Raw genomic sequence first — 26188 nt, forward strand, 5'->3', positions numbered from 1 at the left:
ATAAATCGTAATGTTGAAAAATTCCAAGTCCTTTTTAAAATTTATTTATTGAACAAGCAGGTAGAGACGTACGCACCGCTAGTACTAAATGATAACTCACGGGACGTATATAATTTCCTTTTTCTTTTCTTCTTTTTAATTTATTTATTTATTAAATTTGCTATTATAAAGTTGTGTGCATAGAAATCGGCGCATTGTGAACTTTTGACTTAAATTTCATTTTTTTAGGAAACTGCTGGTTGGATTTAATATGCTTCAAGTTCAAATTGATTAATATTTAATTCTACTTTTTAGGTTTAGCATAGTAAAATAACTGCACGAGACAAATTAAGTTTCTTTTATTACTAAAAACAAATAGGGTTATTGAGCAATTCAATGGGTATGACCCCCTCTTGCCTTACTCGATTAGACATAGATCTAACCCAATTCACTATTGTTTCTTGGGGAATGTTTGGCCACTCGTCCTCTACTGCAGCAATAAGCTCTGGGATCGAGGTTGGGGCACGAAGCTAGTTCGAACTCTCCGTTATGATTCATCTCATTAATGTTCGATGGGATTGAGGTCGGTACTGCATGCTGGGCACTCCATAACTCGAAAACCGACTTCCGTAATGCAATCTTGTACGATCCTTGCGGTGTGCGGCCTAGCATCGTCGTGCATAAAAATGAATTCTTCTCCCATGTAGTCGACACGTGATTTGATAAAATATACTCGATGCCTAGCACCTGTTAAACTCCAGCCCCTGGACCACGGCCGCCCCTACGAATGAAAACAGGGTCGGTTCGTGCGTCCAAAGAAGTTGCCCCCCATATCATGTAGGAACCATCTCCATAAGGGCTCCGTTCTTTGGTACACTTTTTTCGTCGGTCATTACAAAAAGGCATATTCTGGTCTCATCTGAGAACAGAACAGACCCCTATCGGTCCAATGTCCAATGCAGATGATCCCGTGCAAAGTGTACGCGTGCTTGTCTATGAGCTGGAGTAAGTTTTGGACCCATTCCGGTTGTTTTTGGGGTCAGGTTATTTTCCTTCAGTCTTCTTCTCGCCGTCCACTCTTCGAACTTCATGAAGCTGTTGTTGCACTTGAACCGCATTAAGGTGACGCCCTTACTATTGTTGTAATTCGCCTTCTGCCTGTTCCAGGACGCCTAACGCGCACACGCCTTGTGCGGCTTTTCGCGGTATAGCATGCATCAAGCTAACAAAATTAAACGCAAATGGTTAAAAACGCATAATGTGAAAATTTCAAAGACGATTAATTCAAGTTTAAGTTTGTTACTATCACTATAACTACTGCGTGAACACGTTTCATTAACCATAGCTACGCATATAAGAGATCAGCACGCTTAACAAATTTGCAATGTTAGCTCGCCTCCACGTGGTGCACCCTGGGTAACGCTAAAGAGCTAACAACACTTGGCAGCCAGACAATCATCTGATCTCCTGGCTACTAGTACATTGTCAACCATCAATATTACAATGCCCACCAACATGAAGAGAAAAGGACCTTCTCAGGACCACAAGACAAGAAATCTTGGTCCTATTATCAAGATTTGCCAAATAAATATAGAAGGAATAAGCTGGGCAAAATGCCAAGTATTACATAAGATATTAATTGATAACGAAATCGACCTCGTTGCTGTACAGGAAACGCACGCAGAGAATGTGGATCAAATTAACCGGAGAGGTACAATACCTGGATATGACTTGGTGGGTGCGACATACCACCGTTCCTATGGAGTAGCCACATATGCCCGATCGGAAGTTGAAAACGTTCATTTATGCTCAGCAACGACACGCAACAACATACACGAAGTTGTCGTTAAAATAGGAGAACTCTCAGTGAGCAACGTGTATAAGCCCCCAGCCTGTAGGTGGCCCCAGGACGTATTGCCGGGTCTAACACACCCAGCCACGTACGTTGGTGATTTCAATAGTCATCATACCCAGTGGAGATACAGAGCAGCCGACCAGAACGGAATGGACCTCACTAACTGGGCAGAAAATAACAACATGTTCTTAGTTTTTGATCCAAAGAGCCGGGGAACTTTTAGATCGGCAGCCTGGAGAAAGGAATACAATCCGGACCTCTGCTTCGTGACAACTGACCACGAGCAGTTACCTTTAAGAACAACAAGAGAGGTACTAACCGACTTCCCGCATAGTCAACATCGCCCAGTCTTAATCAAGATCGGAACCAGCATCCCACTGGTGACGTCCTTACAACGCCCAAGATGGAATTTCAGGAAGGCGAACTGGAGTGCTTACACTGAGAGACTGGAGAAATGCCTGGGATGGATCCCACCAACTGCAAACAATTATGAAAGATTTATTGGTGCAATTAAATCCACTGCTAAAGCTACCATCCCAAGAGGATACCGAAGACAATACGTACCTGACTGGAATGACAACTGTGAGGACCAATACCAGAAGTTCCTCAAGAGCGGAGATCCGGAGATCGCCGACGGCCTGCTGCATAGTCTGGACGTCGCACGACGGGAAAAATGGAGGGAAACAGTTGAGTCGCTTGACTTTAAGAGATCAAGCAGCAAGGCATGGAGCCTCCTTAGAAAACTAGGTGGAGCCAGCAAAACTTGCCGTGGCACCCCAGATATCTCTGCAGATAAGGTTGCATCGCACATTCAGGTGATAACCAGAGCCCCTAGAGACAAGAATCATACAAAAAAGATACGACATGAACTTAGTGCTCTAAAATCGAAGATCGGACCAAATGATCAGTACTCCTCCAGTTTTACGGCCCTCGAAGTCACAGAAGCATTAAGGAGCGTAAAACGCGGAAAGGCACCTGGCCCCGATGGGGTACACCCGGAGTTCCTTCTTCAGTGGGGAGGAAGCCAAAAAATGGCTTGCGCAATTCTACTCAAACATGCTGCAATCGGGCCACATACCACAGAAAATGAAGAATTCAAGAATAATAGCACTGCTGAAGCCAGGAAAACCCAGCGACCAACCAAAGAGTTACAGGCCAGTTGCGCTTCTCAGCACTGTATACAAGCTACTAGAGAGGCTCCTGTACAACAGACTGAGCCCAAAAATACTAAAATCTATACCAATCGAACAAGCGGGTTTCAGACCAGGAAGAAGCTGCACAGACCAGGTGCTTTCCCTAACATCTCACATAGAAGCAGGCTACCAAAAACGCCAGAAAACATCGATTACCTTTATAGATTTAAGCTCTGCTTACGATACTGCACGGCCTGCTATACAAGCTAATCCAAAAAATTCTATGCAGCCATGCCATTCGTCTCACCGACAATATGCTCGCAGGGAGAACTTTCAATGTTGTAATTGGAGAGAGGACAAGCAGAACAAGAACACTAAACGATGGACTGCCACAGGGCTCAGTTCTCGCCCCACTTCTGTTTAACCTCTACATTTCGGATATGCCAAACACACAATCTACAAAATTTGGATACGCAGATGACTGGGCTTTAGCCGCTCAACACGAGAAGTTCGAGACCACTGAAAAGACTCTTGGCTCCGACTTAAGGTTGATGAGCGACTACTTTCACAAATGGAGAATGCTGCCCAACCCCACTAAAACAGAGGTGTCATGCTTCCACCTTTGTAACCAATCAGCGAAGAGAGAGCTTACCATCAACTTCGAAGGAAAACGCCTCAACCATAACAACCACCCCAAATACTTAGAAGTCACACTGGACAGGACGCTCTCCTACAAGGAACACCTGATAAAGACCGCAAGCAAAATGAGAACAAGGACTAACATCATTCATAAATTGTGTGGTACCACCTGGGACTCCTCAGCGGACACGCTCCGTATATCGGCAGTCGGTCTTGTCTACTCTGTGGCGGAATACTGCGCACCAGTGTGGATTAACAGCCACTGAGAGAATCGACACTGTACTGAACGACACAATGCGCATAATCAGCGGCACGATTAAGTCCACACCAATTGCTTGGCTGCCTTTCCTGAGCCACATACTGCCACCTGAAATTCGACGTAAAAACAGCCTTGTTAGGGAGTATCAGAAAATAAACAATAATACAGAGCTACCTATACACAATGAAATAGGCGATCTAGAGCGCAAACGACTGAAGTCGAGGAAACCAGCGCTAATCACCGCTAAAGAGCTGTTGGACTCAAATTTCAACGCAGCGAACGCCTGGCAACAAAGATGGCAGGAACAATGCCCATCGCACTTTCAAACTTTCCTTACTTCAGAGAAGGTTGCTGGATCTGACTTGCCTCGAAAAGTGTGGACTACATTGAACCGAATACGTGCTGGCCATGGCAGATGTGCTGACGCTCTTCATAAATGGGGATGGATAACCTCGCCAGAATGCGACTGCGGGGCCAATAATCAAACAGTGACTCACATAGTGAAAGATTGCCCAAACCGTGCCTACCAAGGACCTATCACTGATTTTATGACTGCAACAGAAGAGGCGATTGATTATATTAAAAATTTAGACATAAAATTGTAACATCAATATCTATATGCTCTGAGAACATATAATAGCATAGCACAATGTACGTCATACGATAAATAAAAATAACAAATTTAAACTAATACTAAAGCATATTAAATTGTCTTCCAAACAGGATGTTTATTTTTTGGGTCAAATGAATAGTTTCTACAGAAAATACACTAAAGTAAAAAATTTACAGTGGGCCGAATTCTATGCGCGCAAGTTTAGTTATTGCATCTTAATTTTTGTATTTATAAGTTTAGGCACTAGATAAACTACGAGTAGGTTTCGGTTTGGTGTACCAGGGTTAAGTTTGAATGCGCTTAGGCTAGACTTCGCCCCATACCCCCCCATCCACACACCCCCGCATTCCAGCGTCCATGGTGCTCACGGCTACGTAAATAACCGTCAACAAAGAGCGCATTTTAAAGCGCGCAGACCAGGGCTATATTTTCGAACCGAGATGACTGAATTGTGTGGTCGACAAGGTCCGAACGCATTAAAGAATGACGATCATCCTCCCGCTGGCAAAAGACTTGTTTATGTTTGTTAATACCGTATTTTATGGCCTGTCGGAGATTAAATGAGATAACATGATAATCCCCTCGAACTGGACGGTGCGGTCGATATTATTTCGCTCGGAAATCAATATTTTTCCACGTCGAGCCTTTAATTCCGTGTCGAATCTTAAAACTTATCAATTACCCCGTACTTGAGCCTTCTTTATGTATTGTATATATGTCGGAGATCGTAAGAAATAATCAAAATAATATAATAAAATATAATCCCGGACCGGTCATCTAGACCTCGGATACTCGGTTATCTTTTCTCTGTTATTGTTATTATGATCATTAACCGCTATACAAAAATTTTTACTAGGAAACCAAAATCAAATTACTTACAACTTGCAATGTAATATCTTTTTGCAAACCTATGAAAGTATTAGCCATCTAGAACATGGCTCTTCGGTTTCATCACATCATCCTGTAAAACACTGTTTACTGGAATATTCGTCTGCCTTTGGCGACACAAGTCGCTCCAATAAAGCAATGCACACCGGCAACACACGCCACATCTGTTCTCACCATTTACCTTCACGTAAACCAACCAGGCAACAATACAGCTCCAGTAACTTACTGGGTAAACAGGCATATGAATAAGCTGGTCATAAGCAAATTCGAAGAACGTACTTTTGCACTTACAGCCTAATAATAATAATAACTTGATAACGGCCATTTTTTGTAACTGCATTAATATTAATATTGTTTTATGATATACGAAACCGCCGACTGAAAAGGATTTTTTTTATTTTCACATTTGTCATTTTATCGATATTTCTATTTGCTACATTACAACTTTCAGAGGGTGAAGGAGATTTCAACACAGTATTATTGGTGTAACAATTTTTGTAATTCTAAAGAATAAACTTGTCCGTTCGCCCTTAGTAGTGAGCAATAAAATGCAATTTAAGACTGAATTTTGATACAAAATATCACTTCATCAATTCACTGCTAGAAAAACGTTTACACAACTGATACAAGAAAGAGCACCAAATAAATTCTAAGATTTTTTAATTAAAGTACAGCTATTTGATAAATGCATCGATTATTACAGAGACGTATTCTTTGGCCACATAATTTACCGGAAATGCCAATGCAAATTGTATACCTGAGTTTTCTCACTTTCCCATACTCAATTTTCTCAAATACCGAATGTCATTAATGAAGTAAAATAACGAATTATTTCTTTCCATTTTACTGAAAAAGTATTGTTTGGAATCATATGTTTTTGCTAAATTGGGAACGAGTTCTTTTCGATTTATTGGAGCAGTAACAGTCTTTCTGTAATTCGATATTTTGAATAACGCGAAGTGGTTTAAAATTTGTGCGGTGCTATACTTTTTCTTTAATAGAATCTTTGGATTAAAAAAGAAGATAAACAAAGAGTTTTTATTATATTGCCTTTAAGTGAATCCTCAATTACGAAAATGCCCAATTTCCAATGCCCCTAATAATGGGTGCGGTTGTCTCTTTTAAGCAAATTTCCATGCTACCCGTATTTACAGTAACAATTAGCACACCTGATACGACAATTATTTTCTAATTTAACTAAAAATTAATTAAATTTTAACGGACAATTTCATGTAAATCCGTATCCATGTTACAAAAATTAACATTTAAGTCCCGATTAAAGGACAGAATCTTTGTTCTAAAATAATATCGGTCGTCATAAAATCGATCATCCATAGCCAATAAAGATTTCTGAATCTCAGCGACACCCAAAATTTGCTAATTACAGATTGAAAAGCTACCTGCCCTGAAAGTGGTCAAACAATCTGAATCCGTGCTAAATAAAAAATGACTCTGGAGCGCAACATGGAATAACTTGCCGTATTTTAAACTATTTTAACATCAAACTGCCTTATGCCCACCACTTATGCGTGCATAAAATTTTTAAGGCAAAAGGCCAAAGATCAACGCTTCGATCCAGTATGACGGCCGGAGGGAAATATAGCCAATCGTTTGCCTAGCCACCCTTAGAACAGTATCAGCAAAAATTTCAAGTGACAAAATATTCCTCATGACTAACATAAATCGACTGTTTTTGCAAAGACTGCTAAGTTTTTCCACAATTTGCGGTTCATTCATCGAACTGCACTGCACTAATCGCGGTCCTTATAGTCACTTTCACTGTCCGAATGTTACCGAAAAGTCCCGATCCCACTTCTGGTGTCGTAGATGGTAAAAAATAATGAAAATAATATAACGAAATAATAAAATAGAAATACAAACAGCACAGTGCTTAAAACAAATGAATAATCTAATCACTTAATTCATTATTATCAACAGATCAACTACAAAATAGCCAATCAAAAATAAACTATCGGAGCTACTTAAAATCGGACCTAACCAGTGCTTTTATAAGTCCAGACTTGGGGTTCACAGTATTACCAATAACAGAATTATAACGGTTTAGGTTAGACCCACAAATAATGCAAGCCAAAAATCAACATTCCAAACATCCAAAACGAAATATTGGAAAATATCGAGCTAAGGTCGCCGACATATGTTTAACTTTTAAAAAATTGTTGAGGAAATATCTTGTGATTAAATGGTGGAAGAGTTAGTCTGTTTTCATCCTTTATGGATTACCGTTTGTAGTCTTAGATTATGAGTCATTTTGTTTTATTTTATTCCATTGACAATAAAAATAACAATGCGATGCATAACGTACCGACTATAACTACGTGTCCGAAGGAGCTGGGATTCTCAATTCCGCTGCAGTTCCACCTGTGATGCCTGAATTGGTATTTACATTCATCGGTCGCCATTCGGATGCCGTCTCCGACCGCCACCATGGCGTCCGGCGATGATCTGCACATCTCTCTCTGTCGACTAGTCAGACCCGGTATTCTGGCGCAGAACACCTCCACGCCGAAGTTAAGCACCCCGTAAACGACCCTGCGACAAGGAAACTTAGTAAAGTAATATATCTCGTTTATTATTCGTTTTAATAAAAGTTATAGATAAGGCTAAAAGAAATCCTGTATATTATTGCATTATTTGATACCAAATTTTTTCCAACTTATATTTGTACTAAAAGACGCGATCTGAAACATTATTTTATGGTTCACTAATATTTTCGGCTTTAAGAAAAGAAGAATCCTAAATTAATGTGAAGAAAGGAAACTTTTTTTTAAACAAAATTAATAATTTGCCTATTTATTTTTATTTCCCTTGGCTTATTGTATGACAACAAGCCGTTTCGATATGATAGAATTCGGTGGCAAAAAAAAAGAATCTCGATAATTATGAATGGCAAAGGAGATGCTTTATTTCTTTTACGATTTTCCACTTACTACTTAAATGTTAGTCTAACAATATCGGTGAATGAGTAAACCTAATTTTTTCTTTAAAAAAATGATAATACCCAATATTTGAAAATAGATTAGGATATCACAATATAGGAATAATATCAATGGTGTTGCAAAAAAATAAAAAACTAAAATAAACGACTTTTATTTCGATAACAGTCCGTAGAGTGAAGTTGATTACCAAAATCTACTTTTTTGGGTTTTAAACTCTTTTATTCATATTCTAGGATAGGATACACATCCTGAAATGCGATTTTCACTGGGTTGTTGGATCTATATCTCGCTGTCGAACGACGTAAACAAATTCATATCGTCGGATTGAATTTTTTTTCAAAAAAATTTTTTTTGCAATTATACAATCATCTCATTTTTAGCCCTTTTTAACGACTGCAAAGCTTGTCGTATTCGTCACATCGAATAAATAAGTTATTCTTTCAAAGATGTTCAACAGGGTTGAGATCCGAACATCCGACTTCATACGTCCTACATTTAACAACATTAGGAGTATCGCAACAGTATTGTATCAATACTGTCCTACGTGATTCCATTAAAAACGCTCATACTATTAGAGCGAGATGTTAACGTTTTAAGTTGTATAAGAGTTATCATACGATTTGATTCCTTCAACTAGTAACGAGGGTTCGAAACGATGCGACAAAGACAAACACTCTTCCTTTCCAGCGAACCGTAGTCAACGTGACGTGAATGGCTCGTCCTTCCAATGGCAGCTTCCCCACACGACTGCTATTCCTGATCACTTATCGCGTGCGGGACTATACTTACAGCGTGCTCGTAAGTGTGAAAAGCGGGAACGTTCGAAACGACCCGAGCCGGGCTGAATTTATTCCGTTTCCCTTTACGAAAGCTTCAAACCCGTTTCGCAATACGAGCGTCTTAAATCCGCGAAACGGACGGTACGTTTGTTTGAAAGTGATATTTTCCCAGGCGTTCAGCGAAAGACTTACGGTTTAACGAGAACATCAGCTACAGGTTTTATTGTACCTTTGGCGAGATGAAACGCGAGCCCCGCTAATTGACGCGAGATACCGGCCGCTAATGAAATTATGTAATTATGGGTCTTAAAATGACACGGGTGTGGTAATGATCGGTAATGTCTTCGAAACACCGTCGACTTTCCCTTAGATTGTTGTTCCCTCGTTAATTTGCAAAATTCTTGGCCGGTTTGACCTTTTCGCGATGACTTTGAGGAGGAATAGTGGAAAATACACAAATATTTTACTACCACTACTACAGATAATAATAATCATAATACTAATAATAATAATACTTCCGCAAAAACGGACATTTTCGGGATCTTTTAGATTTTTTGCCCATAAACGACACACCCTGTATGTAAACCCGAAACAAAGTTTATTTCCCTGGACCTCCCACGTCTCCTAGTCCATGAATTTTTCGAATGGAATTAACGGTTTTCGGGAAAATATTTTTTTTTCTGAAACCATGCGCGTCTGAATTGAGCTCCAAAAATAACTACTTTCCATAAATAAATTCCGTAAATACTTAGCTTACATTTTTTACACATTTTGACTTGATGATAATGTATTCTTTAAAATAACAATTATAGTGCCGATTAGAGAATTTTGCCGATGAGATTAATGGTTTTCGAAAAAAAAATGTTTGTCTGGAAGCCAAAAAATTTTTTTAAAATAAAAAAAATATGCTTTGCGGCATTCGATTGCGCACAACTTTAACGGTTTCAATATGGGCGTGGACTTTTAATAGCCTACCAAATTTGAAGACCGTGCAATTCCAAATTTAATTCACCTATTGCTTTTTCTAATATTTCGCGGAATATCGAAAACATCCTGTACAATAGGTGAAACCCTTCTAGTTATGCTCAATTATGATTATAAAAGCAAAAAAATCATCAAGAATAAAAGTTTTTGGTTCCGATCTCGTGGGTCTTTTGGTTCGAGAATATTTTTGATCGTGTATACGGCTTCAGAGAAATGATTTTCTTGTCGAACCTCTACAAACGCGGTCTCTAAATGTTTAAAAATACCAAGCCCGTATGCTTTCGAAAATTCTTTCCAAAGCAACAAGATTACCGCAATCTCGTCGCTGCGCAGCAAACAAAGCCTTTGTATTTTAAAGAAGCCACTTACTCCAGAAAAGTACAATTTGCAGGATTTTTTAGATTGTTGTCCATAACTAAAATACTCTGTATATTATCTAAAAAATGCTTAAAACAAAATTTGTTCCCTGGATCTTCCGCGTTTCGGTTTTGTTTTTCTGGCAGCAACAAAAATTTTTAAAAATAAAAAAAACACTTTGCCCGATTTGTTTGCACTCAAGTTCGAGTATTGTGTTCGGTTGCTTGCCAAATCTGAAGTCAATAGCTGCAAATTTAGGACACTGAATACCTTAAATATCCAAGTTTTAGCTGTCTGTACGGGCTATGTCGTCGTATAAAACAAATTGACAATTGAATCACCTAATTTTCAGTTTTTGCGAATACCGGACCGGATGGTTCTCTCTTAGACCATTGGAAACGCGATTTTTTTTAAGTACTAAGAGACGAAAACGGAGAACGGAGGATGGACATACAAAAAATAATTTTTTTTCGATACTTTCGAAAAACTCGATTTCATCCGGTTTGTGAAAGTACTGATGGATTTTATTGCCCAACAGTTCACACCAATTGCAAGACAGCACGTAATAAAAATCATAATAAAGATATAGAATATAAAATGCTCTCTGAAACGCGACATATATTCAAGAAAGGAGAAGGAACAAAAAAAAGGAGAAACAGAAAAAAACATAACACCGTAATATAAATATAAATTAGGCAGTTAGATGAATGTTAGTTTTATATATTTTATATATGGGGCTTAAAAGATCTTGATCTTATTATTTATTCGTCGCTGAAAATTCAGTTGGAACCTTTTCTTCCCTTATATACAAACTGTAACCAAAACTCCTGAAAACTGCGGGCTTGGAAAGCCTGAAACTAGGAAAGTGTATTTTACTTAGTTAAGATTAAAACATTTAATTTTTGCGTTATTTTTTTTAATTTTTATTTTATTTTATTTAAAAATTTATTTAATATTATTTTTTAAATTCAAAATTTATTTAAAAAATTAAATTTAAAAATATGTACTTTTTTATGTCGTTGCATAACATTTTTTAAAAAGTAGTTACGAATATTTATATTACAAACTACCCTTTATTTTAAGGTAAGGCCCTTTCACGTTTTTCCCATTTGTTTCGAAACACCCTGTATAGCATACGAAACTCGGCTATGATTTGCATAAAAGTCGCGAAACGAATTGCAAATGAGAAAAAAATGGCGGGCACGGGCGTTCCTATTGGGAAAAAAGTCGACAATTAAATGTAAATTTCTCGCAATTTATCGCTCGTTATAATGGCCTCCCCGAACAAACAAACACGCCCAGCGCTTGTTTTAACGCAATGGCGGCTTCTTGAATATTAAAGACGCACGATCACCATAAATTTTTGAATTGTTTTTCCCGAGATTTCCCGTCGCCTTCTAATCGGAACATGTATCCCAAGAGTATAAGATAGAGGGGAAGGCTCCCGTTAGTAGCAATGTTAAAAAGGGTACACGAGTTTCAACGCCTCCAGTGTTGTGGCCAGTCATGTCAACGGAAAACGCGCGGAACGTACGGTTTAATTCAATTTAAAATTTGAAAGATAAAATTTGAAAAAAAAAAGTCTAAATAATTTAAAGTGCTGTTATCCGTTACAAGCTAGTATTTTCAGTGTGACGCATTACTTTAAACCGCCATGACAGTACTTTTGTACTTGGACACAAATATTAGATGGCATTCGTAATAGTATACGCGACCTTCCTCTCTATCCTATATTCTTTGCATGTATCACGCTTGCAATAATGTAGCTAATACCCGTGTGACACAAGAAGGTACGAACATACAACTTTTAGACTACAAAGTCTGTTCCACTGTTCGAGCGGAAACACGCGTTAGGGACATTTTTCTCGATCATTTTCAAGAGTCATCTTTTAAGCGAACCATAGGATCCGCGTTGCGTACAAAACAAAGGAAAACCGTCGAAGCATATACAGATTAGAACATCTTCCTAACCAACTTTTTCAATACGTATCCCAAACAAACATCTATAAAGTCGGCGCTTTTTCCCAACAATTCGAAGCCCAAATTTTCTAAACCCCTCAAAAAATAAACTTTGTCGCATTTAACGTTTTGGTTAGTTGCCCTCAAAGTGTTCCCACCGTAGGACATTGGATTATCCGTTACATTAAACGTTATTTGTTGTTAGATAAGTACCAAAACTAACCAAAACCGGCTCTACTCTATATAGTCTGTCTCAATCTTCATCGTGCTGGCTTTTGCCCGCAATTATAAAAGTTGCCTGCCGACGGCCGATGTGGCTGGTTCTTGATGAAAATCAATTTAACACAATTAAACTAGAACAAAAAATGTTCAGATTTTCAGTTATTTATTACTGTATGACAGCTGTTTCTATCTGACATCTACATATACAATCAGAAAGTAATAGATTCTTAATTACGCTGTAATGTTATAAACTTAAATTTAATTTACAATTTATTCTTTGATCCGCAGACAAGTTAATATACCACTTTCATCAGAAAAATTTGAAAAAGCGTAAATACAGCGAAATTGAAGGGACTGCTTTTTTTTCGTTATAAAGAGTTATAGGCACTTGAAAAATAACAATACAATAATAACAAAACAATAATAATGTGTTCTGTAATATTTAATTATTTTATACACATATTTTAAGATCTACTTACGAACATTTCATATAAATATTTAAGAACTACTTTTAATGTTTCAAATGATCGGTCATTTCTTTTTGAATTTTTTTAGTATGCCAATACGCATCTCGTACTTTGGCTTGTATTTTCACCATTTCTTCGAGAGGGACATCTTCCCCAAAAAATTTCTTTAGCAGCTTAACTGAATGTTGAATGGTTGATGATGGTCTCAGATCAACTTCTTCATCTTCTTCTTCCTCTTGGTACTCTTCCTCACCCTTTCTTGCTTGTTGTAACATGGCTTCCTCTGTCAAGTCTGCTGTTGTGCGCAAATCCTGATCTATCACCATAAAATCTTGCAACTCCTTATTTGTAAACGTAATTGTTGTTTGAAACTGCTTTATCCACTCACTTAGTGGCTGATCATCTTCCAAGTCCTGTTCGCATTCTGTCTCGGTGATAAGTCCTGTATGACGATAGGAGTGTTGAATTCTTTCTGCTGTCACCTCTTTCAAGCTTTACTTATAAAGTTAACTGCATCTAGCATATTAATGGAAAGTTTGTCTTCGGATCATTTCCATTAAAATGTTTTTCCTGTATCGACTCTTAAGACTTTTTATTACGCTCTGGTCCATCGGCTGTAATACATTTTTTGTTTTGACTGGAAGAAATGCCAATTCAATATTCCGTAGATTTGGAATATGGGGATGTGCAGGGCAGTTACCTAAGAGAAGCAATATTTTCCTCCCCTTTAATTCTGCATTCCATTTCCGTATCTCCTCTTCAAAAATTTGCGATGTCATCCATGCAGCCTTGCAAGTGACTGGCAAATGCTTGATGTTCTTAAAACATCGCGGGTTAGTTGATTTTCCAATCACGACTAGCTTTCTTTCTCTCTCACATATTGGCAGCTATTAACACTGTTATACGTTCTTTAGAAAATTTTCCACCCACACACTTTTTGCTTCGAAATTTAAGAGTTTTATCTGGCGGCATTTTGTGAAAAATACCAGTTTCGTCAACATTAAAAATGTCGTCAGCAGGGTACTTTTCTGCTAGTTTTGACCGGTGCTTTTTTTAAAAACATTTTGACACCAAAATTTTCAAGACCTGTTAAAAAATAAGCTCAGAGGAAGAAAAAACCCAGATAAGTAAATTCTTCATCAAGTCGGCATTATTGAAAATTCTGACAGTTTGTACATTTTTATATGATTATTGATTTTGTCGTGTTATCCACTTGGACATGATGAAAAACAATAAACAATTTACAAATACAGGGACTGCAGAAAAAACTCTCGAGAGGCCCTTGTATTGCATGCAACTCGCTGTCCGGGAGGTCGCCTTCCTGCACATTCTTGCTTTAGAAAGCTAGAATTGAAAATGAGAAAACTACAAAATAATCGACATGATAATTTTATTATACGTGAAGAAATGGAAATCAATGTTGTAGGATACGTCAATGTAAATCCAGCTGCGTCGCTAGGAGAGGTGAATTAGACATCTCAAGAGAATCTCTGAGGAGAATTTAAAAAAAACGCGGCCATCACGCTTTTAAGTATAACCTTTATCGACATCTTTATGAAGCTGACTTTGTAACTGGCTATTAGATAAACATGACGAGAATAATAAATTCGTTAACTTAATTTTGTTCGCTGATGAGTCAGGATTGTCAAATACTGCTATATTTAACCGAGAAAACAACAGCAACTGCTCTTTAAATAAACAAAGAATTATTTGACCCGGACAGCTTCAAGAACGGTTAGGAATCAATGTTTGGGCAGGAGTGAGAGGAAGGAGAATTATTGGAACTTTTTCTTTTCATGGTGCCTTAACTGGTGCACGATATTTACAATTCCTAAGAAATGAAATTGAGGATGATTTACCTCTCGCCGTGACATTAAATATGTATTTTCAGCAGGATAGCGCGCCTCCCCATAATTTTAGAGATGTCATTGAACACCTACGTGATATTTATGGGGATAGACTAATTTCAACGCACGGTGCAGTCAATTGGCCCCTACGATCACCGGACTTGACACGGTTAGATTTTTTTGTTTTGGGGTACGTGAAAGACCGTGTTTATGTAAATCCAGTGTTCGACCTACAAAAGATACAGGGCCTAGATACTAGAGCCAGGGAGTATCGTACACAAGAGTACATCTTGGAAACATTCTATGAAAGTTGCCTGTTAAAATAAATTGGTTATTAAGTAAATATCTATCGCACTTATTTAATTCAAATTAATACAAAACTTCAGTTATTCAGTTACTCACAGTTCCAAAATATGTGATGTTTTGTGTGAAAACACGTTGGCACTTTCAAATCGATTCTACCGACATTGTTGAGGTTTTGTTTTCTAACAAATTTTCAAAACATTGTGTTGAATTATTCCAAAAAGTGACAGATTTGAAAAGAAAAAAAAATCTATTCTCTTGTTCTTCTGAGATTCCAGTAAAAAGCGCTTGTAGCTTATGACCTACGTATACATACAATACTTACGTTAATTTTTGACTCTATCCCCGTATTCCAAAAGCATATCAACTTTTTACCATAATAAAACATTCGGAAGAAACACACCCTTGAACTTTATTTTTCGGTTTTGAAAATTTTGATGTCAAAATTTTGCAAAAAAAGTACCGATTTTAAAAAGTTTGTGTTCCCACTAGGGTACTATTTGAAAAAAAGTAGGTTATAAACAAGTAAAGAAAAGTTTCATTTACAATTTTTCCCACGATCTCGCCACACGGTTTTTAAAAGTTTTGTTCCCACTAGGGTGTTATTTGAAAACACTAGGTCACCTGGTAAATATTATTTATGATGGTCACAGCCTCCTAGACACAATTTTTAAAACTTAAAAAACAAAAAAGGTAAAAACCATCCCATTCTACTGAGAATAATCTGAATCCAAAAATGTAAAAATATATAGGCTTTGCTATTTAAAATTCGAAAGTTATTGTTGTTTCCGCTCAAACTGAAAGTGCTATTGACTACAAATTGTCAAATAATTGGACATTAACCCTTCCAAATTTCAAATCGCTACCTCAAGCCTTTTAAAAGTTATAGAGTGTTCGCACTTTCTTGTGTCACTCGGTATAGACATCCGAATATATTTTGTATTTGATAGAGGCACGGTGTTGTCGAAACAACTGTTATAAAGTAATAAATAACTGTGAAAATCTGAACTTTTTTTTTCTAATTTAATTGTAATCAATTTTTTGTTAATGGCTCTGGGAGATTGAGAATGATTGAGAAAAACGGCACTGGATCACGTACAACAATCTCGCGAATAAAAAAATGCCAAAAAAGGTCTGCCACTTAAATTTCCAAAGTTATTCACGTGTTAATGGTGTCGAATAAAAAAACTTACAAAAAGGGTGACTCTAGCGGAACACCGACAGAAAAAAAGTACGAAGTTTCATACAATACATAACCCAAAATCGTCTCGGGTTAGGGGCCAGCGTTGCCGTATCAATTTTATTACTCTCTTCGGTTCAAATTAAAATTTTATGGCCGTCGTATTGGTGAAAAGTAGCGAAAATCTCTTAGCGTGGGCATTAAATTATAAATAGGTGTCGTAAAATCGTCGTAGGCAGTAAATGACCGCCGATAAAACGGGCGCCGTAAAATTACTTCTAATGTAACTTTTAAGTTTAACTTTGGCGATCGATTAAGTAAGATACTCTGCCCTATCTCTTAAGAATCGTTGAAAATGGCTGCTTTTAAACGGCCAACGTCGAGCAAATTGATTAATATCACTTTATTACAACAAAAGTTGTGATAAATAAAAGTTTAAAATAAACTATAATGATAGTAAAAGAAATTAAATGAAGAACAAGTTTTATAATCGGTACCGTTTGATATTCGCATTTGATAAAGGCACGGTGTTGCCGAAACAGCCGTCATTTAAATATATTTATGTGAAAATCTGAACAACGCTTGTTCTTATTTAACTATTTTAAATGGATTTTCATCAAGTAAAAGCCACTTCAGTACAATTATTATTTTATATTAGGCACTACTTCTGTTTGTCGCCAATTTACGAGTACGAGTAAGTTCTTGTTCTTTTGAGCCAACACCGATAACTAGAGGTACGTAGACTTTATTGGAAGTTAATGGTCAACTTTCTCAATGCTAATTTGATCCTAGTTTAGTGGCATTTGCGACGACGCTTTCATGAGATGGAGCTTATGCTAAAATTTAAGCAGAAATTAATAAACAGCTACTTATTCCGCCTTAAGCAAATTATTAAGAAGAATATAAGCTTACGATACAATATCCACGACAAGACTTTGGAAAACCCTAAAGGACACAAACATCTATCACACACTTATTGCTGCACGGTAAGATTTATATAATGGAGTGAAGTTAGGGAAATATATCACCAAGTAATTCGCCAGTAAATAAATGCCTCAGAGAGGGATGCTGTATATCTCCAACACTGTTTAATATTTATGTGGTTGCAGCCCTAAAGAAATGGAAGAGGAAAATACACGGAATGAGAATTGAACTTAATGAATTTTATTTATACACCTTGCAGTTTGCAGACGATCAAGCAGAAATATTATAAAGAAGAATATGGGAAATAAGGCCTTACAGTTAACATAGAAAACACCAAATATCTATGTGTTGGTTGAAGATATGGCAATCTACAATTAAACTGCACACTGCACATTAAACATTGCCAAGAGCACAAATATCTGGGACTTAATTTTTGATACAACAGGAACAGACGAGGAGGAAACAGAAAAAAGAATAACAGCTAAAAAAGCAATAGCATGTCTTAATGGAATACTATGGAATAAAAATGTAACAAAAAAAAAAAAAAAAAATATATATATATATATATATATATATATATATATATATATATATATATATATATATATATATATATATATATATATATATATATATATATATATATATATATACAGAAATACAGAAAAAAAGGGTAGAAACTGCTTAGGTCACCATGGAAGGAACCGTTGTCGATGATATTGAAAGGAAACAATTAATTTCGTATGGGCATGTGCTACGAATGCAACATACAAGACTTTCCAAATATGCAATAGAATGGGAACCTAAAGAACACCGGGAAAGAGAAAGACCAAAAAACTATTGGAAACAAATAAACAAAAGCGATGAGCGGAAGAAACCTGCAAGATGACGATTGGGAAGATGGAAACAGGTGGAGGCAAAGGCATACATGTATTTATTTGTAGACCTGCTAGTATTGTTTGATGTTCGCGGTTGTTTGTTGTTTTTTTTTTGTTGTTGCGTAAAAAAAAACTCAAAAATCATAATATAGGAGGGAGTGCCGTTCTTAAATGGGAGCGTTTTGAAGCGGTTCACTTTCTGCATTCCGGGCCTCCGGGAGCGGTGTTTTTTTTCCGCCCCGTATATTACACCTTTTTATATCGAGACGACAAACGCCTGCCTTCCGGTTAAACTTTACAGGTTTCGCACCTTCGGGGGCCGTTCGAACGGCACCGCATTATCATAAGGTCGTCTTGACGTCGTAATATCGCCAATATATCTCTTCGATATTCCCCCCCGCCCACGCCGTTGTCCTTTCAAATTATACGGTCGCGTTAGATGAATTATCCGCGAGTTATGAATACGTCTCGGCCTTCCGGCCCATTAATCGCGAGATTTATCGCCCCGTTCGCGTCTTATTTACACGCCCGATATCTCTATGCAGATTCGATACGATTAAACCATTAACGAATCCGAAAAGCAATTAATATTTTCATTGGCGGGCGTTAGTTTCAAACAAAATCTAACGAAAAACGACAAGCAGCAGCCTCGCGAACATTTATTCTATTCATCTAAATGTCTAACTTGGCAGGAAATTTTTTAAGGGAATTTTTCGACTTGAGTCTTGATATGCACGTCCGCTATTATTGTTATTTGTTATCAAAAAAAAATTATTTACTGTTTAACCGTATACAAAATGTATGTGTAGCAAGTCAAAACAAAATAAACAAATACGTATAATTATAATAAAACGATATATGAATAAAAGCATAAAGCACTTAAAGTGACGAAACAAATTTGTGTACTGTAAAACTAGTTTATTAATTATTTAATTAGTTATTTATATTACGGGTTATTGTAAAAGTTCAAGTTTAAAGAGTTCCAGCATCAGGGAACCAAAACTAACCGTTTCGATTCAAAAGTAGGTCTAGGCTTTAATAAATCAATTTGAGGTAGATTGCAAAAAAGTTTCAGGTTCTGTTGGGGCCAACGTTATAAAAAATTTGCTTCAAAATCCATTAAAAAAAATCAAACGTTTTTACAGGAAATTTCACCAATTTCGAAAGAGAATCGCATTTAAATAAATTAGAAACACACTGAATTCCAAAACTAAAACACTGTCTTATAACTTCTGCGGATGTTGAACAGATTTTTCCATTTTTGAACAAATTAAAACAACTTTCATAAAACACACAGTTTACAGCAGAAGAATGAAATCTTTGTTTCATTGGACTGCAAAATAGAACATAAAACGTCATTGTATAAGTTTTTCCTTAAATTTAGTATAAAGTTTAAAAATCCTTTATTATTATTATAAATAATTAAAAATTACAATCCGGGAAGAAAATTTATACTAGTTTTAACAAATATAGTAAAAGGTATCTCATTTTTAATACCGATGTGTATCAATAATTTGTTATTAAATAAGTTTTATATTTTTTAATTGTCACAAAAAATTGTTGTTTACCTCCTAAACATTAATAAACACTAAAAGAAGCCTTTATTAATCTTACTTGTGCTCTAGTCTGTTTAAGAAAAAATTGTTTGCATTGTTCAAATTTAGGTACATTTAATTCCTGCAAATTTGTTACGCACGATTTGCATCTCATTGGAATAGTATTTTTTTTTAAATTCCCAGATTTGGATTAAATATCTCTAGTGATGACAAGAAAAAAGGAGTTGTTCTATGAGAGGGTCCTATATTGGTTCTTCTATGAGTCTGGTATAGGAAAAATAAATGAACCCAATTTTTTTAGCCTAGTCTAGCTATATTTTGTAACGCTTGGTTTGATACGAGTTCCTCACATATGAAGCAGATATAAATCGGGATATAAAAAAACACTCTGGATTTAATTTTATTTTATTTTTTTAAATAATATCTAGGGATCATCGGAACAATTTTATTTTCTATATGTGTCATTATTTTGTTTAAATCGCCTTTTCAATTTCTTTGGAGAGAACACTAACCACAATTCTCCTGTAGTAAATGTAAATTAATTAATTAAAATTAACGATACAACTGGTTCTGTTATCAAATAATTTAACGTTAATTTTTAATTTATGTACTTCTTATTTATTTGTTAAATTTAGATTAGATATTGTGTTATCACACGCGATCTCACTGATAAAGTTAATAATAATAACACACACCAACAAAGATTTTGTGAATTGGTATTTTTCATATTTTTCGAGTTATCGGGATGAATTAATTTCCTTATATTCTAAAAATTGAACTTCAGCTTTAAATAAAAATGAAAGGAAGGAAAGAATTTATGTAGGTCCCCAAATTAGGCGGAAGATCAAGACTTTTGAGTTCAAGGAAACAACAAACAACAAGATATAAGATAAATGGACAAGGAGGGAGAGATCTTGCAAAAAATAAATGACGTTGACCATTGTTTGAGACTTTATTATTTAATTTGGATTTTTTTATTCGGTTCTTGTTCTTGCATTAATAAAATTAATGTTTTAATCAACCGAGATTTGCATTTATTGATTCGTTTAATGTCGATCAAAACTTTACGTAAGAGATTGACATGCTTATCAGATTTAAATTTGAGGAATAAATTATACAGAATCAAATGTCAGGTGGAATTCACCCTTTAAAAGTTTAATAATAAACATCCGTTATTAACACACAAAAAAACACAAGATACCCGAGTGAGTAAGTAAGGAAACATAAATACAACCCTTAAATCATCCTTTAGTTCAAAAATATATGTAGCGCAAATTTAAAACCACTCAAGGGGAAATGAATATAAAAAACAATATATTCCTTAAAGAAGACACAGAAATATATTGAAAAACGATTTAATTTCATTCATTTTGTTTTGAACGAACAAGCAACGATATGCGGCAGTTAACGTTTTCCAACGTCCCTTGCTATAAAAAAAAGACGCCGCGCCACCAATGGCCAGTAGTGAATAAGTACAATATAGGCTTCCCCCACTCCTCTCCCTTTTGTGGGCGTGTCCTCCTTACCCACGACTCTCTAGCTCCTCCCCCTTTACCCATAATCCCTTGAAACTGGCTCCCATTGGATAAGCAAGCACCAATGGGGTTTAATCAATCTCCCCACCTCTAGTTTGCGATGGCGGCGAAGCCAATCAGAGCCCAGATATTTTCCCACCCCTAAGAAAAGCAATGGCGTCAATGAGACTTGATCATATTGTTCGCGTGACCATCTGCACCCTCTAGCGGTTCGAATGTAAACTAGTGTACCCTCTTGGAATAAGATTTTCTTTAATAAGGTAACCCCACCTAGTGAATATTGACCAAAACATTTATTTTAAAAACATATAGTTCTGCGAATGTGTACCCACGCGGGTACAAACTGTACTTTTATTGCGCACAAAGGACAGGGGAAATAAAGACGAAAAGTGTTGGATTTCTTTTCTCGGAACTGGAAGCTGGCAGGCACCACCAATAATATCTGCAAAACAAAAAGCTGGTTAAAATTTTCATTAATAAAGTAGGATATTAGAAACCATATACCTTTTTAATTTACTAAGCAATCTACCGTGCGTTAACTTCATACATATTTCCGCATGCTTCTGTTTTAAGGTATCGTGAAATATTTGACTATTTATCTGGGAAAAGTTCATATGTCGAAAATATTATGTGTATGTGGCCGTGGTAGGCTTTCTTTACTATTATAATTTTATTTTTATTATTTAATATTTACAAAATTAATTTGTCTATCTTATTGATGATTTTGATTTTCTTTGCTATTTTTATTATTTGTTTTTATTATTTAATATTTTCAAAATTAATTTAATTTATCTATCTTATTGATGATTTTAAGATATCGCAGTCAACTTTACTATTTCATCAATTTCTTTTATTTATTGCTGATCTTTGAGGATAGTGTACATACTTTTTTTCGTAACTTATCTGTATCTACCCTTTAATTTCCTATCAAGCCATAAAGCAAACTCGAAAGGCATCTTAACTAAAAAGTCATATACTTTAAAGCTGCTGCGACTACTACATGAAAGTGTGTTTCTATGCAATCTCAACAATAATGAAATCTGGACGCTTATATTAAATACTGTAATACTCTTCTCTGCTAACGCTCTAGGAGACGCTATTTGAACCCTGTTCAAAGAAAAACTTCTACAGCCCAAATAACCCCTCTGAACCACACTTAAGCGCATCACTCTTTCACTGTCTTGCAGCCTTCAGATTAATATTCCGTACTAACTACGTATGCCATACACGAAACGTTCTCTTTTCTAATTTTTTTCTATGCGCTACATTAACGAACAGGATCTAAACTTTTCTGTCTGTGTATTTTGTTAGCCACCTTAAAAAAATTTAAAAAAAGGTATGCGAACCTAGAGGATATTTTCCATATTTTTCACAAATGGTGACAACAATTAATGCAAGTATTATTTTTAATAATAATCCATCTTTCGCTATGACACGAAAACATCGACTTTTTAATTCTAACTTTTCTCATAGAGCTTCCCTTTAGTCTCTATCTGTTCTTTAACTAAATCCCCACCTTTTTGAAAAACCAACCTCTAAAAATAGTTAATTTTCTCTAATTTAAATTTGTACGTTTTCCGCAATATGTGTGAATATTTTTGCTAGAGCATTTAGTTACTTAGTACATGTCCTAATCAATATTTTAAAAATATAATTCTAATGATACGTGTTTACGATTTGAAAATAACGAAACATTCCCCAGTTTCATAAATGAGAGCTCACTGCCAAACTACCAAACATCACAGTACAAACTACCGTACTACGCCCCCCTGGACAAAATCAGGTCAGTCAGCGTCATTAATTCTACCTGCGTTAACGAATAGCGTATTGTTAATTAAGGTTTAATACGCAGAAAATTTAAGTAACAAATAATTGCAATGAAACTCACTAACATCATAAATTATTAAAAAAAATTAGAACAGTTGGAATTTACTGGAGTAACCAATTTGGCACTAAAAATGGAAATTTTCGATACTCTACTAGGTGCCTACAATAAATTTTACTATTATTTTTAATGCAGAGACACAACGATTTTCTAGTTTTGAATTTGATCAGGGGTATATGACCATAGTTTACGCCGACTCTAAAAGGCATGCAGTCTATTGTTTTTGAACGCCCAATTTTGTGTATTATGTTCAAAACAGAGACTCTCTGGGCTTACGACTACAGCTACCAGCTACTACTTTCAATAATATTAACACAAAAAAACTAGGTGGCATTTCTATAATACGTGCAAAGTTTATGTGAAACTGACTGGAAGACAGAGTAATGCACCAATATGTTACTAAACATATTTCGATAGAATTCCGTAAGAGCTTACCTCCAAGTTTCCTCATTTAGTCAGTCAAAGCATCAAATGGGAAATTCCAATCCAACATATGTAGTGGTGGAAATATATCAATCGCCTACGTTACCGATGGTACCCGACTGAAGCTTCTGCGTCTTCTTTACCCCACATGCCTACTTAAAAAGATACTGGTCTAAGTCTCAATATTCCTGTTAAAAAAAAGAGAGGTTCTATATTGCCATAAATATGTGTTTTCAAAATTTTACCTGAATGGTTCGTGATTCCTTATATATGCAGTGTTGGCAGCAATGTGGCGACGACTACGCTGAAACTTTCCATATCTCGTGTCCCCATGACTGGTCTGTTTCATATATCAAACCTCACCTCGCACGGGTTTGAACCTCCTTTTAAAAAAAAAAACAGGCAAGACTTATACTTATATCAAAGTAATACGAGGAACTTATATTTTATGCCAAAACTTATTTCATCACCTCCAAAGGGGAGTAGGGGTTTCTAAAGTATGGTAGGTACATCTCTTTCATTTTTTAATTAAAAAAGTGACACAATTACCCGACGTAACTCGATCCGGATCGTTAACGCGTCTCAAGATGTGGGTTTAGAGATGCTGAGGTCATTAAATTGATTCACTATTACCAGTACACACTGAAACCCCTTATTTCCAAAATAAAAAAATTGTTAACTGTTAACACAACAAAAAAAACTATTTTCTCACCAATTATATTTCTGGGTCGTTTTCAGAATTTGTCCAACGTAGAATCCCAAGAGGATAGGGCCGCAATTTCGAAAAATGTTCATGTCTCCCCACTATGCATTTGTACAAGAAGCAGGGCCGGATTAACAGCAATTATATTCTTGTCAGTCAACATACAGCCGCCGATTGAATTCTCGGATTCTGCTTTACTAGTTGCCATGGTCTGTCAAATATGTTACTTAAAAATTGTATATTTTTTTTTTACAAATAATATACCTTTCCTAAAATAATTCCGCCTTTGTCAAGTGGGACACGGGCACGTCTGTCCGCTTTGAAAAGCGCAGGCGTATGTATCTTCCAAAATGATCCAAGCAGGCCCGGATTGCCAGCAAATACACAACTCCCCGATTCAATTCTGAGATGTTGCTTCACGAGTTACCATGATCTGTCAAATATTTTAATTAAAAAAAAATCTATTATTTAGCAACAATATACCTTTTTAAAATAATTTCGTCTTTTTTCAAGTTCAACAGGACACGTGTGTTCGTTTCAGTTGGACGTCTGTCCGCTTTGAAAAGCGCGGCGTATGTATCTTCCAAAATGATCCAAATTGTTAACCTTTTTTTGATTCCTCGTTCCCCGATTCAATTCTGAGATGTTGCTTCACGAGTTACCATGATCTGTCAAATATTTTAATTAAAAAAAATCTATTATTTAGCAACAATATACCTTTTTAAAAATAATTTCGTCTTTTTTCAAGTTCAACAGGACACGTGTGTTCGTTTCGAAAGGTTTCGTAGTCTGTAGCTCTGTCGAATTCTCCAAAATTCGTTAAACCTTCAGATATTTTCAAAATTTGTCCAACGCAGACTTCCACTCACGCAGTTTCGAAAACTTTCTGGTCTCCCCGCCATGCATTTGTACACGAAGCCGTTCTGGACTATCAGCAAACAGCACATCCGTCATTTTTCTTCTCGGATTCCGCTTGACGAGTTACATCGATCTGTCAAATATTTAATGTAAAACAATCTTATCTATTACTTTTACCCAATATTAAGTACCTATTCAAAATTAGTAGCGCCTTTTCGAGTTCGAAAGGTTTCGTAGCCTATAGCCCTGCCGAAATGGCATTGCATTTGTACACGAAGCAGGGTCGGATTGTAAGCAAACAGCACCCCCGGTCACTTTTCTTCTCGGATTCTGCTTGACGAGTTACATTGATCTGTGGAATATTTAGCGAAAAAAAAAATTATCTATTACTTTTACCAAAAATGAAGTACCTTTTTTCTTTAAAACAGTTCGTCCTTTTCGAGTTTGAAAGGTTTCGTAGCCTATAGCCCTGCCGAAATGTCATTGCATTTGTACACGAAGCAGGGTCGGATTGTCAGCAAACACCACAAGCGTCACTTTTCTTCTCGGTTTCTGCTTGACGAATTACATTGATCGGTCAAATATTTAATATAAAAAATATCTATTTTACCAAAAATACGTACTCTTCTAAGATAAATTAGCTCTTTTCGAGTTTAAGAGGGCACGTATGTCAACTGTAGGATGTTTTATTTTTATATTTTCCAGTGTCTATAAATTAATAAACAACAGAAGCTTCCGAATACAAAAATTTCAACATGAGTTTTTTTTTCTTGAAACTTAAAAGTTCTAACCCCTAAAACCATATTTTTAATACGCTGGCGGACGTATAACAATCCCCAAAAATTACCATATTTAAATTGTTACTATTGACATATTTCTATTCCGAACTGAACTCAATACATGCAAAAAAAAAACTAGCGAATGTTATTTATTATCTCCGATGGGTGGATGATTGAGAAACGTTTAAATAAATCTACCTTTCTGTCTCTGTTTTTCTATATAGGT

General features: G+C 36.1%; 1 protein-coding gene and 1 long non-coding RNA gene across 2 annotated transcripts in view; both read right to left on the reverse strand.

The window, feature by feature from the left end:
* The window catches only part of LOC132697311 (protein Wnt-7b), a 129468-nt gene that overhangs the window by 50505 nt on the left and 52775 nt on the right, over window positions 1-26188 (reverse strand). Inside the window, exon 2 of the mRNA XM_060662695.1 lies at window positions 7690-7916. Coding sequence (XP_060518678.1) covers window positions 7690-7916 — 227 coding nt within the window. The remainder of the gene's footprint in view (window positions 1-7689; window positions 7917-26188) is intronic.
* Window positions 21558-25477, reverse strand: LOC132707659 (uncharacterized). The gene is made up of 6 exons (XR_009619765.1): window positions 25043-25477; window positions 24590-24993; window positions 24335-24536; window positions 23868-24005; window positions 23635-23810; window positions 21558-21756 (listed from the first exon to the last, which is right to left on the reverse strand). It is a non-coding gene; the product is annotated as an uncharacterized LOC132707659 (long non-coding RNA).

This window comes from Cylas formicarius, unplaced genomic scaffold (genome assembly GCF_029955315.1).
Source record: "Cylas formicarius isolate icCylForm1 unplaced genomic scaffold, icCylForm1.1 PGA_scaffold_10__41_contigs__length_53128322, whole genome shotgun sequence".
NCBI lineage: Eukaryota > Metazoa > Arthropoda > Insecta > Coleoptera > Brentidae > Cylas > Cylas formicarius.